At 44.4% G+C, this 17,409-nt stretch overlaps 1 protein-coding gene across 1 annotated transcript; it reads right to left on the minus strand.

Annotated features, from left to right (window-relative positions):
* Positions 1 to 1,963: 1,963 nt before the first annotated feature.
* On the minus strand, positions 1,964 to 16,601 carry setdb2 (SET domain bifurcated histone lysine methyltransferase 2). The gene is made up of 14 exons (XM_083773421.1): positions 16,434 to 16,601; positions 14,836 to 14,949; positions 13,642 to 13,749; positions 12,945 to 13,117; positions 12,181 to 12,334; positions 9,945 to 10,087; positions 9,727 to 9,816; positions 9,181 to 9,422; positions 8,354 to 8,523; positions 7,823 to 8,022; positions 6,135 to 6,266; positions 4,414 to 4,502; positions 3,059 to 4,152; positions 1,964 to 2,814 (listed from the first exon to the last, which is right to left on the minus strand). The coding sequence occupies exons 1-13, from the start codon at positions 16,453 to 16,455 to the stop codon at positions 4,014 to 4,016; spliced, it is 1,776 nt and encodes a 591-aa protein (XP_083629547.1). The 5' UTR covers positions 16,456 to 16,601; the 3' UTR covers positions 1,964 to 2,814; positions 3,059 to 4,013.
* Between the last annotated feature and the right edge of the window lie 808 nt (positions 16,602 to 17,409).

Below are 17,409 nucleotides of genomic sequence, written 5' to 3' on the forward strand. Positions count from 1 at the left end.
TTTCTTTTTCATATCAGAAGTTGGTATAATGACAATTACGTAAAACATACATGAAATGGGCCTACAGGTTCAATCCCAAATTATGAATAAAAAGCAGATGCCACTAACTGACCAAGGTTGTGTTTAACTTTGTGCACATGGCAGACAGCATTGTTGTGCCATGTGGACCTTATGGATCAGCGAAAAATAGCAAAGTGAATGAGTAGTAGTTAGAGTGTACTTGGAGTACTTCTGTAGACTTAGATAGCATTTGACACAGACTTATAGCATGTTATGTATAGACAGCACTATAATTGCATTGTATATAGTCATAGCACGCCATAGTACATATGTATAGCATAGTAGTATATATGTATAGTTTATATGTATAGTTTCATTATATAGATATTCCACTGTTACTTTCTTAGCTTACGCATGTTTCATGATAAATGCTTTTTATGTGATGTATTCCCAAGCTTTTTTGTTCTTGCTTAATGTAAGTCGCTCTGGATTAAGAGCGTCTGCTAAATGCCTAAATTGTAAATTGTAAATTGGAGTGACCCACCCGGGTGAGGTCACATGTATATAAACCCTGGTTGTAAATTGGACGGTGGGTCGGTCTTTTTTGAACCAGTGTTACACTCCAGTCTCCTTTAAAGGACCACTTCACCACTTTTCAACATATCTTCATAATAATAGGTCCTCACTAATAATCATGAAAAAAAAATGGTGCAATTTCTTTCTACTCAGTCTGTGTCTCATATAGGAGGGCTGTGGGCAGTTCAGAAACCGTCTTCAAGTGACATCATCGATGGGGAATACAAGCTAATAGAAACTGCAGGCTTTCTAGTCCTGAAAAGTTGCAATGCGAAAATGGAAGCCATCGTTCTCACGATAATGAAAATCTAAACATTTTTTGTAAAAAAATCTTGTTTAAAAAAAAATCTGCCTAATGATGATGTCACTGGAAGACGGTTTCTAAACTGCCCACAGCCCTCCTATGAGAGACAGACTTAGTAGAAAGAAATCGTGCCATTTTATCATGATTATTATTGAGGACATATGAAGATAGGTTGAAAAGTGGTGAAGTGGTCCTTTAAACAACTCCTATCATATATAATTGAAGTAAGCTTCCTTTTACCAGCCGCGAGACAGAAAGCCATACACAGAATGTTCATTTTGACTGTGAAAGTTTCAACATAGTTTTAGTTGTCAGCCATTTGAATAAAACTCCATTCAGTTTTTGTCACATTTTAGTCATCTGGAAATGTCTTAGTTGTAGTCTAGTTTTAGTCAACTAAATATCATAGCATTTCAGTCGATTTAATCTACAGTTAATTTTGTCGACATAAATGTATTTTGGGCAGGCCTTGATGGCGTCATAATAATGCCTGATCTTACACACTTGTGGTTGCATGCTGAAAATAGCCGATCTTCAAGCTCACAGGTTAGAACAAAATCCTTCTAGGTGCATTAAGGCTCGAAGATACAAGATGAAATAAAGAAAATGCCAGCACTCATTATATGTCCTTTTCACATTGATTTATTTACCTCTGACGAGTTGTCCACACTGGCATTTTCTTGATTTCATCCAAATAAGGGTCCATTTGGGGACCCCCTAGAACTCTCTCAGGGACCCCTAGGGGTCCCCAGACCCCACTTTGGGAACCACTGACATAAATGTCACATCAGTACACAGTGCTTTTTCTTTGCAAGTTTTATTACAAAGTACAGCGATGAAACGTTTCAATAGTAAAAAAAAAACGAACAAACATGTCAATACTAACATATTCATATACTAACAAATTCTGTTGGGTAACTCATTAGATTATGAGATTTCAGCCATTAGAATATTTTAACATACATTTTAGTATAACTGCTTGAATTTCAAAACATACATACATTACTCTGAGTCCTTACAAAAAAAGCTTTGAAATGGTGCTGCTCTTAAAGGACCACTTAATTAATGTTCATGATAAAATGCCACAATTGTTTTCTACTCGTCTCAGTGTCTCAGTGAGGGCGGTGGGCAGTTCAGAAACCTGTCTGTGTCTCATAGTAGGGCAGTGGGCAGTTCAGAAACCTGTCTGTGTCTCATAGTAGGGCGGTGGGCAGTTCAGAAACCTGTCTGTGTCTCATAGTAGGGCTGTGGGCAGTTCAGAAACCTGTCTGTGTCTCATAGGAGGGCAGTGGGCAGTTCAGAAACATGTCTGTGTCTCATAGTAGGGCAGTGGGCAGTTCAGAAACCTGTCTGTGTCTCATAGAAGGGCAGTGGGCAGTTCAGAAACCTGTCTGTGTCTCATAGGAGGGCAGTGGGCAGTTCAGAAACCTGTCTGTGTCTCATAGTAGGGCAGTGGGCAGTTCAGAAACCTGTCTGTGTCTCATAGAAGGGCAGTGGGCAGTTCAGAAACCTGTCTGTGTCTCATAGTAGGGCTGTGGGCAGTTCAGAAACCTGTCTGTGTCTCATAGTATGGCGGTGGGCAGTTCAGAAACCTGTCTGTGTCTCATAGTAGGGCTGTGGGCAGTTCAGAAACCTGTCTGTGTCTCATAGGAGGGTGGTGGGCAGTTCAGAAACATGTCTGTGTCTCATAGGAGGGTGGTGGGCAGCTCAGAAACCTATCTGTGTCTCAGTGTCTCAGTCAGGGCGGTGGGCAGTTCAGAAACCTGTCTGTGTCTCATAGGAGGGCGGTGGGCAGTTCAGAAACATGTCTGTGTCTCATAGGAGGGCTGTGGGCAGTTCAGAAACATGTCTGTGTCTCATAGGAGGGTGGTGGGCAGTTCAGAAACCTATCTGTGTCTCAGTGTCTCAGTCAGGGCGGTGGGCAGTTCAGAAACCTGTCTGTGTCTCATAGGAGGGCGGTGGGCAGTTCAGAAACCTGTCTGTGTCTCATAGGAGGGCGGTGGGCAGTTCAGAAACCTGTCTGTGTCTCATAGGAGGGCTGTGGGCAGTTCAGAAACCTGTCTGTCTCATAGGAGGGCGGTGGGAAGTTCAGAAACCTGTCTGTGTCTCATAGGAGGGCAGTGGGCAGTTCAGAAACCTGTCTGTGTCTCATAGGAGGGCAGTGGGCAGTTCAGAAACCTGTCTGTGTCTCATAGGAGGGCGGTGGGCAGTTCAGAAACCCGTCCACCAGTGACACCATCGATGGGGGGGAATCCAAGCAAATAGAAACCGGAGGCTTTCTAGTTTCTATTGCTGAAAAGTTGCAATGCGAAAATGGAAGCCATCATTCTCACGATAATACAAATCTTGTTATAAAAATAAATCTGGCTAACAATGACATTACTGGTGGACGGGTTTCTGAACTGTCCCACAGCCCGCCTATGAGACACAGATTGAGTAGAAAATTAAAAAAAAATGTATTTTATGAAGATAAGAAGTGGTCCTTTAAGAGTAATTATTACAGTGGTTACGAATATGGAAATAAAACTTTTTTTTAACAAAAAAAAAAACATTTTGTTTTAACTAAACTAATCACTTATAGCACCTTAATTACAGCATTGTGATGTTTCAACACTGACCGTAACATTAAACACAATCAGTGCCGGGATTTCTTTCAAAATAGAAGCTCGGGGTGCCAGGAAGATATGGCCGCTTTTACTCTGTAAAGCCACCCCCCCTCTTCCGTTCCGGAAAACAAACGGAGACACATTTTAGCTTGCTTACCTCGCTCTCGTTACGATAAAAAAGAAATCGCAAAAAATAATCCCTCGTGTTCATATTTTGAACGAGAGGCAGGTCAGAAGTCAGAAATGCAGAGCTTAGTCTGATCAAGTGATCAAAACCATGGAGAACTCCCTAGATTAGGAGATACGAGGCATTCTTTCTGCAGCGGTAAACGGGGAAGTGACCGGGAACACGGATGTGCGAAGAGCGAAGAGTATGGTGGCCTTGGAGGCCAACTAAAAAAACTGAATATTTTTCTCTCGTTTGACATCAATGAAAATGTCCTAGCAACCCGTCGGTTGGATTAGTTCTGACGTTCCCACACGGCGTGCGGTCTGAATGTGTTAATGTAACGTCGCTGACCCCACCGCTACACAGCCTCCGTCTGTGAGAGCAGCTTCGCACGGCAACCATCGCTCCCGCACTGGCACGCCACTTCCTGGTCCGAAGGTGTACTTCCTGTGTCAGGGGAATACTTCCAGGTCAGCTCTGTCCCCGCCTCCAACACCCTGGGGAAACAACGCGCCACGTTGTTAAACCCCTTTTGATGTTTTAATCATTATGTTATACTTTAGCTATTGAAAAATAGCAGCTCTACAAGGACCTTGTAGATGAAAAATCGTGAAAATATGTCCTCAAATATCCATGTCCATCACTACAAACGTGTGTGTGTGTGTGTGTGTGTGTGTGTGTGTGTGCGCGCGGCGCACACGTGTGTTTCACGGTAAAAAGCACGCACACGTGCACACGCACACAGGTGAAACTTTTACCTGTTGGTAAAGAAGCAGATCACAGGGTAGCCCGGGTCGTGTGTGTCTGTGAAAACGTTCTGGACGAACAGGTTCGGATCACAGGTTTGCTGCAGACAGACACACGCGCACGCACGCACACACACACACATACACACACACACACACACACACACACACACACGTCAAAAGCCAACAACTGACTGCCACATATTAATCAATCAATCAATCAATTAGCCCGTGCTATGGTCTTTCAGCCATGTCTTATTCATGGTGAAGTTCACAGAGAAGGTTGTGTGCACATCTCAATGCCTATATTCAGGCCAGGTGCTGGATTTCAGGCCAACATCAACGAAGAGAGAGAACATCCTCAGAGACTTACTTTATTTTAAGGGAACAAATTGCAACGTTTCGACCGACTATAGGTCTTCATCAGGCAAATATCATTATTTGCCTGATGAAGACGACGCAGTCGGTGGAAACCCTGCGTTGCACCGGTTGCACTGTCGGTATGTTCGCCCCTCTATGTGGTGCTTATATATGCCATGACGTGAAAACTGGTTTGCTGAATGGCTCTGACATAGTTCACCCGGCGGCCATCTTGCTGAGGGGCTACAGTACAGTATGTTGTTGTATGCTCAAATATTCTGCTCAAATGTATGTTGTATGCTCAAATATTCTGCTCAAATGTATGTTGTATGTTGTATGTTGCTCAAATATTCTGCTCAAATGTATGTTGTATGTTGTATGCTCAAATCTTGACTGATTTACAAACGGGTTGGTTTATTACAAACGTTATCAACGTGGCTATGATTCAGGATACTTATCTGATTCTGCTTCATGTTATTTTTTTATATGAACGTCCTATAAAAGCATATACGTGCGGATGTCTCTGACGTTTATAACAAATCAAACCGTTTGAAAAGCGGTTGAAAATTGAGCAAGTTATGGTTATTTAAAAAAGTGTCTCTCATGGGGCACGGCGCAACTGGTTGCCAAAGACTGTGATGGATAGAGTTCATGATTGCTGTTACTGGCTTAATACTGGTTTACTGATGCACCATACCGTCTCTCTGCATTCGATGCATGCGTTAAAGGAGAATTCCATACTAGAAGGCTTTCTTACCTTTCTTTGTAGTTGTTACATCCCCACCAAAGAGGTCCAGGTGTTATTTTGTGCAAACGCTCCTTATTGGCTATTTCCCCTACCATAAGCCCTAAATGAATTGCATTGCATTAAATGGGGCTATGGGGTGTTGTGCTAATTCGCTTATTCCCATCGCTCAAAATGATATATATTTTTCTATATATCCTCTCTTCATAATGTAAATAATATCCCAAGCGGCACACTTTACTACTTATTTCGATGGTAATAAGCGAATTAGCACAACACCCCATAGCCCCATTCAATTCATTGAGGGCTTATGGTAGGGGAAATAGCCAATAAGGAGTTTTTGCACAAAAAAGACACCTAGACCTCTTTGGTGGGGACGTAACGACTACTGTACAAAGACAGGTAAGAAAGGTAAGAAAGCCTTCTAGCATGGAATTCTCCTTTAACCTCGCTTACTGGAAGTCCATCTGGATAGAGAGCGTCTGCTAAACGCTTGACCGGTGAATGCTAACGTTGCCTCGTGACCCGTGAACCGTGCCCACGTGAATTAAGGTTTAATTAAGAGGTTCCTCACATTGATGACCCGTGCCCGCGTGAATTAAGGTTTAATAATTAAGAGGTTCCTCACATTGATGAACCGGCCCACGTTTCCTTCCTTGGTGGCGTCCAGGAAGTACATGTCCTCCGCTCTGATTGGCTTCAGCGGTCCCGCAGACACGGCCGTCTCCTGCCCCGATTGGTCGGCCACGGTGCCGCGTGTCTGAGACCGAAGAGAAGAAGAATCATGTCACGGGGTCATGGGATCATTTCATTGATAACTGCTTATGAACCAACATTTTAAAAACTGTTTAGTAGCCATAAACGTCAAGACATGCATAATAGAATTACAAATTCTTTCGTTCTTTATAATGGGAGAATTGGCACTCAGAGCCTAAACTGGTGACCACCAGGTGGCGCTGAAAGAGTTTTAATACTCGAGGCTCATTCTACAAATGCCTTAAAATCAGTAGTTCTGAAACTTCTTTCTGCTGCCAAGGACCCCCAAAATTGTATCTATTTTGACCTATATACCGCGGACCCCTATATGAAAATAATATTGTGTGTCACGGACCTCCAGAAGAGAACATTTGTGTTCAAAACATAGACTGTAAAAAAATATGGACAAAGCGTTCTCCGGGTCTGATACGGACGTAAGATGAAGCCTGTCAGTCCTTGCATTGTAAATCGCCATCTTTCTAGATCCGTTTGGGCCCAGCTGGCCCATTGGCTGGCCCAGACAATGAGGCGGGACTTCCCCCCCTTACTCTTCGTTGGTTTTTATTTTGACTCGAACGGGGGGGTGGCTCCCGATCATAGACTGTAACGGTAGCCACGCCCCTCAGAACACACGCGACTTTATGGTCATTCTTTTAATAAATAATTTTCCAAAAAGAATATTATGACATGAGAAATGAGACTTTAAACTAGTGACTGGAAGCAGAAAGTATTCATGACCATGTTTATTAAGGTAATACAGTCTAGGTGAAGTTGGGCCCAATGACAGACAGCGCCACAACAGGCCATTATATGAACTTTCAGGAAGTCCCGATTTCCTTAGTGGCTTCACGAAATATCTGTCTGACTGCCCCCCTGGTTCAAAACAACCTATACACGGGCGCATGCACAAACGCACGTGTCTGAAAAATCATTAGCAGACCTACAAGCTGTGCTACGAGCTTGTAGATCTGCTATTTTTCAACAGTATAAGTATAAACCAGTGTTGTTTTTGGCAGCAAATTTTGATTTTAGTTTTAGTCATAGTCTTTTGAATAGTTTTCATTTAGTTTTAGTCACATTTTAGTCACCTGGAATGTGTTGGTGTTAGTCTAGTTTTAGTCGACTAAATGTCATGAGATTTTAGTCGACTAAATCTACAGTTGATTTAGTCGACTAAAATGTATTTTGGTGGGCATTGATGCTGTCGTAAGGACTGTTTTTACACTTGCTGAAAATAGCCAATCTACAAGCTCACAACGCGTCGCAGCGTGAGCTTTTAGATCGGCTATTTTCAGCATGCAACCAAGTGTAAAATGACTTATACTGGATCTCTTGTCCACTAGTCCCTTCCTAACATTTTAGTCTAGTTTTTATTTGTCGACGAAATTGTCAGTGTATTTAGTCTTAGTTTTAGTCATCATGGGTTAGTTTTCATTTAGTTTTCTTCAGTGGAAAAAGGTTAGTCAACGAAAACAACACTGCCTACAAGCCGTGCTGTACGAGCTTGTAGATCTGCTATTCTTCAACAGCTAAAGTATATAAACGGCGTCTCATCCCAACCTGCGCGGCGGTCTCCGAGGGTCTCTGGATGATGACGGGGACGTGGAGCGGGGGTGAGGTGGGCCTCGTCGCCGCCGCCGGCGCCAGCCACTCCGTGACCACCTCCACCTCGTCGTCCCCCCACGGGAGCTCCGCCCCCCTCCTCGCCTGCTTCAGGGGCGGGGCTTTGTCCGGGTCCCGCCCCCTCAGAAACGCTAGACCTATAGGGAGGGAGAGAGAGAGAGATAGAGAGAGAGAGAGAGAGAGAGAGAGAGAGAGAGAGAGAAAGAGAGAGAGAGAGAGAGAGAGAGAGAGAGAGAGAGAGAGAGAGAGAGAGAGAAAACGAAGGGATGGAGATGCATTCATGAGGACAGACAGACCCAGATACATACAGACAGACAGACAGACAGACGGTCAGACGGTCAGACAGTCAGACAGACAGACAGACAGACAGAGACACAGACACAGACACAGACACAGACACAGACACAGACAGACAGACAGACAGGTATAATACCTGCGTAGGTGCAGATGAAGGTTCCAGATATATACCTGCGTAGGTGCAGATGAAGGTTCCGGTGTCCAGGGTGTCCTTGCAGCGCACCCCCCAGCCCCTCTGGGCCGTCTGGAAGACCTGGAGGCGGACCGTCAGGCCTCTCTGGACCAGCCGGTTCTGACAGCGGGACCGCACGCAGCCGCACCACGGCCCACACTCATACACACTGTCATGGAGATGCACGCACACACGCACACACGCACGCACACACACACTTACTATAGACCTGAGGACGCATCTGTGTCACCTTAGCTTTGAACGACTTTAACCATCCTTTTTTTAACCCATTTTGGGGGCGGGAACCCCTTTTGGTGTTAGCATTATGTTATATGCTTTAGCTATTGAAAAATAGCAGATCTACAAGCTCATAGTGGCGCGCTACGAGCTTGTAGGTCTGCTATTTTTGAAAAAATCGAAAGAACGACTGACGTAGAAACATAGCTTTTTCTAGAAAACTGTCATTTTCAAACAGAGAATTTTTTAGAATCTGATCTCAGGTCAGAATGGGTTAAACTTAGCAGATCTTCCCAAGGTCGTATGTAGCGTGGCACTGCTTGTAGATCTGCACATGTTCAGCTAAAGATCGTCGCTGAAAATCGTGTGTGGACGGAAAATATATTCAATGAAGAATATACATTCTTTCAGAAAAAAACACTGCCTCATCAAAGTTGGTATAGGCTACTCGGATGGATGACAGACAGGCAGGCAGACAGACAGACAGACAGACAGACAGACAGACAGACAGACAGACAGACACAGACAGACAGACAGACAGACAGACAGACAGACAGACAGACAGACAGACAGACAGACAGACCCTTACCCTTCGGGGATGGGCGCGGTCAGCCTGTTGTGAGAGTAGCGGCTCCCTCCGGTGGTCAGGGCCGCGCAGGCGCAGGTCCGGGCGTCTGCGCAGCCGTCGGCGCAGTCGCAGCAGGCGCGGTAGAGGCGCGGCCCGCGGCCCAGGAAGCAGCCGTGCGGCCAGCGGTCCTTGCGGTAGCGGAAGTCGGCGGGCCGCGAGCCGTCGGCCGCCGGACACAGCTCCACCGCCGTGGGCTCCAGGCCCTGGTTGTGTCACACACACACACACACACACACACACACACACACACAGTGGGCTCCAGGCCCTGGTTGTTGTTTTCACCGCAAAACAATGGACAGTTTTTGAGGTTTTACAAGGACTGTCAAACGATAAGGTTCCAAACGATAAGGAACCTTCCTTTTCCCTCAATAAAGTTGCCGCCTGTTGTCCCTGCCTGTCGACTACAAAACAATACTACAACATGACGTAACGATGATATCATCCTGATTACTACAAAACAATACTACTGTACTGTACTGTACTGTACTGTACTGTACTGTACTGTACCTGGCTCAGGTCCTTCTCCGGGGGACGGGCCACGCTCGCCAGCCGAGGAGGGTCCAATCCAACGGCCCGGTTGAAGCTGAAGAAATCCACCTGGGCAACAGGGAAGGACACTAGTTATATTAGTGGGTTAAACTCACAGACCTACCTGCAGCACAGACCTACCTGCAGCACAGACCTACTACCTGCAGCACAGACCTATACCTGCAGCACAGACCTACCTGCAGCACGTGGAAACTGTCCGTCACGAGCAGGAAGCGCATCACGTCGTGGTGGTCGTGCAGGCGGGCGCCGCACGGCGCTCTGTAGACCACGCCCCCAACGCCCGCGGCCTCCGGCTCGTCCTCGTTCTCCTCCTCGAGGACTGCAACGAGCAAACTGCTAATTAATACATTATTCTAATTGGTTTGCAAACTAATTTAGTCGTCGTTAAATCGAATCTGGTGTTTTTCCACTTGACCACAGTTTTCCCAGTGTTTTTTTTGTTTTATATATTTTTTATCCCACGATTTTGTAACCCATTTTTCACCCCTGTGTCAATCATCTAATGTGATCCTGGGCTCTACACACCCTCCACCAACCTAGTCCCCATATATGGGGGACAAGGGGAGACCAACCTAGTCCCCATATATGGGGACAAGGGGAGAGCAACGGACTTGAACTCATGCTTCCTTCATGCCTGAGTGTCCAAGTTGCTCCTTTACACCTGACAGGGGGGAGTTTCCCTGGTTGGACGTAGCGTGTGGAAGGAACACGTTATTCCAACCAGTTCCTTTCCCCTCCGTTTTCCCAGTGTTAAAGGACAACTTTAGTTTTTTCCAATCAAGGTTCATGTTTCAGGTTGTTATTACAGAAAGTAAAAGGTGAGTGTTCATTTTCTTTCATTTGCTGCTTTCTTTCGTTTTAGGGATTTTAGCAGTTTTTGACAGGGGGGCGGGGGCATTCGAGCATGGGGCTAAATATGTATTTTTTACAACATTTTATGGCGATTTCATTTTTTATTATTTACTATAGTCCTACTAGACCCAAAGAAATTACATCTGGCCACAAAAGATCACAGAGATCTATTGAATGTGACAAACTGACATATTGAGCCTATACACACAGTATAAGCCTTCCCCCAGTAGGCTACCTTCACATTCAGTAGATCCTGTGATCTTCTGTGGCCAGATGTAATTTCCTGGGGCTTATTAGGACTATAGTAAATAATAAAATAATAAATCACCATACAATGTTGTAAAAAAATACATATTTAGCCCCATACTCGAATGCCCCCGCCCACCTGTCAAAAAGAGCTAAAATCCCTAAAACAAAAGAAAGCAAAATTAAAAAAAAATAACATTCACCTTTTACTTTCTCTAATAACAACCTAAAATATGAAACTTGGTTGAAAAAAAAACTAAATTTGTCCTTTAAATGTGACTGAGCTAAAGAGGAGTGAGACATCATATCTCTCTAACCTTACAATCTGAAGATAGTATAATATCACACATAACAGTCTGAAGATAGTATAATATCACACATAACAGTCTGAAGATAGTATAATATCACACATAACAGTCTGAAGATAGTATAATATCACACATAACAATCTGAAGATAGCATAATATCACACATAACAGTCTGAAGATAGTATAATATCACACATCTTCTAAATCATGAAAACTTTCTGAAAGATTTGAGGCACATTTTAACGATTTTTCAAAAATAAAAATTTTCAATAGCTAAATTATAACATAATGTATGTAACCACCAAAAGGGGTTCCCGATCAAAATGGGTTAAATTAATGAATCATCTAAATACTTTTTGTTAGTTATAAATTTATAAGGTGATAGCTAAATGAGTGCCATAACAACTGATTAATCGTTGAAATAATCGGCCAAATAATTAGTTTTGAAAATAATTATTGTTAGTTTCTACACTAGAGCGGGCAGCGCACCCCCCCTGCCTCTCCGCCCCTGCCCCCCTCCCCCCCCCCCCCCCACACACACACACACACACGCACACATTTTTCACAGTTTTTATCCCTTTTAGCTTTTAGTGGTAGTTTATTTTTCCTAATAAAGTTGTTTTTACTTTGTTGCTACCTCTGCCCCCCATGTAAAGCATCTTTGGGTACTAAAGTATATTTCACAGTAAATTTCTATCTATCTTTGGCAAAAAATAGAGATAGATATTTGCCATTTTAACCCATTTAGACCTGAGCTCGATTCAACAAAACGTCTTTCTAAATCATGACAGTTTTCTGTAAACCCTGTTTCTGTCAGCGGTGCTCAAAACTATTTCATGTCAAGGACCCCAAAAATGTTATATAATTGGCCGCCGACCCCCGTCTGAAAATATGTAGTTCCAGGAACTCGGTGCCGCACTACGAGCTTGTAGATCGTGGTTTTGCGCTGGCCGGTCTATATAGTATAGAAAACGACCCAGCTTTTCGCGTTTGTTTCAGCCCCTACCGTCATCGTCGTCGTCTAGCTCCTCCCCTTCCTGCGCCGACGCCCCGGCCACAGGATGCGAGCCGACCAGCCTCTTGAAGCCGCAGGACTCCGGGAGCCGGAGGGGGTTCTCCCCCCACAGAGACACACCGCTGACTGCCGAGGACACACAGGCCTGAGACACACAGGAGAGGAGGTTACAGTTCTCCCCCCACGTGTGTACAAATGGAACCAAATGGACCCATTTGTACACTCTCAGAGTTAACAGACCCATGTGCAGGCGCCCTACACTTTGTCTTTCTTTTATCTGTTGTACTGTGTTTTGTATGGACGTGGTGGTGGGTGCCTGCACATATGCACACATGGCATCAACGCATGGTGTTGTGTGCAGGCGCCCTACACTCTGTCTTTCTTTTATCATTTACTTTTTAAGAGCCTGCCCAGGGACTACAGATGAAATTTAGCTTTGGCTAACTCTGGCCCATTTACATTGATGTGAAAACTGTTTGATGTTGATTAATGAGCGTTGTCCCTGTCAAATAAATAAATACATAAAATAAATGAATAAATAAATAAGGGTCAATTTGGTTCCAAACTATCATTTAGCTGGGTACCCCCTTGGAACTCCCTCAAGGACCCCTGGGGGTCCCCGGACCACACTTTGGGAACCACTGCTATACATCTCTTTAATAAATAGGTATGGTTTTGCCCACTCAATTCATAATTAACGACGTTACAATTCGGGAGCTCTGGCTCGCGGACTGAGAAAAGGGACCGGACCGTACCGGGCTGCAGTCGTGCGGTCGGTACGGAGGAAGCAGCCGAGACAGCGGAGGCTCCGCCTCTTCGTTGTGGTCGACGGGGGGCGAGCGAGGCTCCGGCAGGCCATTGGTCAGCAGGACGGGAGAGAGGGGAGAAGAGGAAGACAGTCCTTCGTCCTTCGCCCGAGACGCTCCAACTACAACAAGACAAAGAATGGCAAATATTGAAAAGTGTGGGCTGTGGGGCCAAGATTTAGCGGACATTCGACCTGAATTCCCCTTGCATTGTCAATGGGGCCCTCTGCATGCCCAAAAACGTCTGGGAAACTATACACCTAGGGTCTTCACTTGAACAAACATGTCATTCTCAATTTCACCAGCAGATGGCTCCAGATAACTTCTTAATAAAGGTCTGCCATTAGGCTACAGTATATGCAGACAGACAGACAGACAGACAGACAGACAGACACCGGTCCTGACGACAACAGGGTAGATGGTAGAGCGAGCGGACGGACGGACGGACGGACGGACGGACGGACGGACGGACGGACGGACGGACGGACGGACGGACGGACGGACGGACGGACGGACGGACGGACGGACGGACGGACGGACGGACGGACGGACAGACAGACAGACAGACAGACAGACAGACAGACAGACAGACAGACAGACAGACAGACAGACAGACAGACAGACAGACAGACAGACAGACAGGTACCGGTCCTGACGACAACAGGGTAGATGGTAGAGCGGTTCTGAGCGGGTTCTGCTCCGCTGGTTGCTTCGATGCCCAGTAGCGTGATGGCAGCCAGAGCACGAAGGTATTCTGTTAACGACACAGCAAAATTTAAAAAATATATAGTTTAGTCATAGTCTTTTTTTCTTTTCTTTTAACAATATATTTATTGCATTTTTCATTTTTTTTTTACAAACGGACAATACAACAAAACAATACATAATACAGACAATACAATGACTTAAAATGAAAAACAGACAAAACTAAAACAAAAACATACAGTACATACATATATAAATACAGTATAATAAAATAAGGGCACTTAGATTGGTAACAAGTAAACAATGACAGAGTCCTTATGGCCACAAGACCAAACAGCTGCAGAGAATACAATTAGACATTTTCAGTTTCCAACATTAAATAAGATAAATCATTAAACCGTAATATATTGGATAAACCATAGTCTTTTCTTTTGAATGAAACTGCATTTCGTTTTAGTCACGTGTTTTGTCACCTGAAATGTCTAAGCGTGAGTCTAGTTTTAGTGGACTAAAAGTCGTAAGATTGTAGTCGACTAAATCTGCAGTTGATTTTGTCGACTGACACATGGGCGTTGCCTCGAGGGGGTCGTAATGGCCGATATGTATGGAATGCTGAAAATTGGCCGATCTGTAAGCTCACAACGCGTCGCGCTGCGGCACGTTGTGATGCTTGTAGATCGACTCTTTTCAGCACACAACCAGGCATAAGATGACTTTAATGTCCTTTTAGTTCTACTGGATCTCTTTTCCACTAATCCATCCCCAACAATGTAGTCTAGTTTTTATTTGTCAGTGTGTTTAGTCTTAGATTTAGTCATTGTAGTTTAGTATTTATTTTGTGATGCTGTACGTCAGGTGACAGACATTCATGTGTGTGTGTGTGTGCGTGCGTGCATGTGTGCGTGCGTATGTGCGTGTGTTTACCTCTGTCCGTAGCGGTCCGGTGTGTGATGCTGTACTTCAGGTGACAGTCATTCATGTGTGTGTGTGTGTGATGTGTGTGTGTGTGTGTGTGCGTGCGTATGTGTGTGCGTTTACCTCTGTCCGTAGCGGTCCGGTGTGTGATGCTGTACTTCAGGTGACAGTCATTCATGTGTGTGTGTGCGTGCACGTGTGCGTATGTGTGTGTGTTTACCTCTGTCCGTAGCGGTGCGGTGTGTGATGCTGTACTTGAGGTGACACAGACATTCGTCCAGCTCGTCAAAGACCTGCTCCACATCCACTGACGACCAGAAGGCCCGGGCCCGCTCTGCACAGGAACCAGAACCATGCAACACAACATAACCAGCATTACTATGAAGGCCCGGGCCCGCTCTGCACAGGAACCAGAACCATGCAACACAACATAACCAGCATTACTACCCGCTCTGCACAGGAACCATGCAACACAAGATAACCAGCATTACTATGAAGGCCCGGGCCCGCTCTGCACAGGAACCAGAACCATGCAACACAACATAACCAGCATTACTACCCGCTCTGCACAGGAACCAGAACTATGCAACACAACATAACCAGCATTACTACCCGCTCTGCACAGGAACCATGCAACACAAGATAACCAGCATTACTATGAAGGTTCCATGTTCCATGTGTACACTCTGAGTTACAGACCTGAAATGGTCCATTTGGGTCCATTTGGTTCCATGTGTACACTCTGAGTTACAGACCTGTAATGGTCCATTTGGGTCCATTTGGTTCCATGTGTACACTCTGAGTTACAGACCTGTAATGGTCCATTTGGGTCCATTTGGTTCCATGTGTACACTCTGAGTTACAGACCTGTAATGGTCCATTTGGTTCCATTTGGTTCCATTTGTACACTGAGTTACAGACCTGTAATGGTCCATTTGGTTCCATTTGGTTCCATTTGTACACTGAGTTACAGACCTGTAATGGTCCATTTGGTTGTGTACACTCTCTCAGAGACTTTGTTGATATGAGCAACTTTCGGTCAACAAACCAGTCATGATGTTTACGTATATTGCATATTATATAAATTAATAGAAGAATAAATAATAGGCAGTGCAACTACTAACATTAGTGTGCTCAGAACTTACCACCATATACCGTGGGTGGTATAATGTTTAATTATAAAAGTTGTATTGATTGATTGATTGATTGACAGAGTACAGCATCTTGCAATGGGTCTGGTCCACAATATTCGATACACCACCAAGATACCCATGTACCTGTCTAAATACTTCCTTAATGTAAACGAAGTCCACACCCACAACACCAGAGGGAGTGCAACAAACCATGTACAACCCAGATTCGGCACAAACAAGGGACTAAATTATTTTCCCCTCACTGTTATGTTTCTTTTCCCTTTTTGCTTCCTTTATGATGAATTCCTGTTCTGTTCTTTAACTATATAGAAGTGTCTATTTGTACGTCTCTAAATGTTTTGATGAATTGAACAAGGTGGACCCTCTTGTAAACAAGTGTAAATAATGCTTAATTGGGTCGTCCACTCACAGTTAACAGTCTTTGTATTGAGTTTGTGCTTGAAATGTACTGTAATTCTGCAAACTGTTAATAAATATTTCAATCAATAAAAATAAAAAAATGCAGGGTCCTTCAGGGGTCCTATTGTATACAACTGTGATTCAGATTAGGGTTTGTGTTTTTAGTTTTTTTTTAATTACTATTACTTTTGTTTTACTTAATCATTTCTATAAAGAATAAAATGGTGGATTCATTAGATGGATTGACGTTATTATTTATTCTTACCAACTTCCACTGGGTCTTCCATGAGTTTCCTCCAGCGACACAGCGACGCTTGAGTAACGCAGCGACGACGCGTTACATGGAACTGTATAATAACTTAGTAGTAGAGTTATTAATAAAGGGATACAGTAGTAATTAAAGAAGAACTAGTGTTGTGTTGTGTTGCAGCTCCGTTTGTTTATCTTCCTCAAGGAAATTACGTCACAACTATTTTCTGTGTGTAACCTGTAAAGTCGTCCGGGTGAAACTTTGCACTGCACAAAACAAAATAGCCGGTCTACAAGCAAAAAGCACACTGTGAGCTCTCTCTCTCTCCCCCTCTCTCTCTCTCTCACTCTCTCTCTCTCTCTCTCTCGCTCTCTCTCTCTCCCCCCCCCCCTCTCTCTCCCCCCCTCTCTCTCCCCCCCCCTCTCTCTCTCTCTCTCTCTCTCTCTCCACCCCCCCCTCTCTCCCCCCCCCCCTCTCTCTCTCTCTCTCTCTCTCTCTCCCCCCCCCCCCCCCCTCTCTCTCTCTCTCTCTCTCTCTCTCTCTCTCTCAAATATATCAATACGAAGCAACAGAAAAATCTGTTATTTCAATCGTAGTGGATGGAGAGAGAGAGGATTTATGTCCAACGTTTTACAAAGTATTAATTTGGAAAAATAAAGGGAAGCTCCGCACACTCAGATCTGCGCACAATCAGTTTATTTTTGGCAAGCTTTCGGTCTACTGACCTTCTTCAGGCATCAGGCACAAAGTATTTATTTAAAAGACCTTTGAGCCTCGACAAAACATTTGTTTTGGGGCCGAACAAATAATTAGAAAGAAGAAAAAAGGGCATGCAGGGTAAAACACTTTTTTAGAGTTTGTCTGCTAGGCTTAAACAGTGGTTCTCAAAGTGGGGTCCAGCAGAGAGTAGAGACCCCCAGGGGTACCTGAGGGAGTGCCAGGGGGTCCCCAGCTAAATGATAGTTTGGAACCAAATGGACCCTTATGGGTC

Source organism: Protomyctophum parallelum (assembly GCF_964188405.1).
Source record: "Protomyctophum parallelum genome assembly, chromosome: 9".
Taxonomy (NCBI): domain Eukaryota; kingdom Metazoa; phylum Chordata; class Actinopteri; order Myctophiformes; family Myctophidae; genus Protomyctophum; species Protomyctophum parallelum.

Coding starts and splice junctions, on each gene's coding strand:
- setdb2 (XM_083773421.1), bottom strand. CDS start 16,455: ATGGAAGACCCAGTGGAAGTTG. Junction 14,950..16,433: donor GGAAGACCCAGTGGAAGTTG/GTAAGAATAAAT, acceptor GTTCCTGTGCAG/AGCGGGCCCGGGCCTTCTGG. Junction 6,267..7,822: donor CCTCGGAGACCGCCGCGCAG/GTTGGGATGAGA, acceptor CTTCGGTCTCAG/ACACGCGGCACCGTGGCCGA.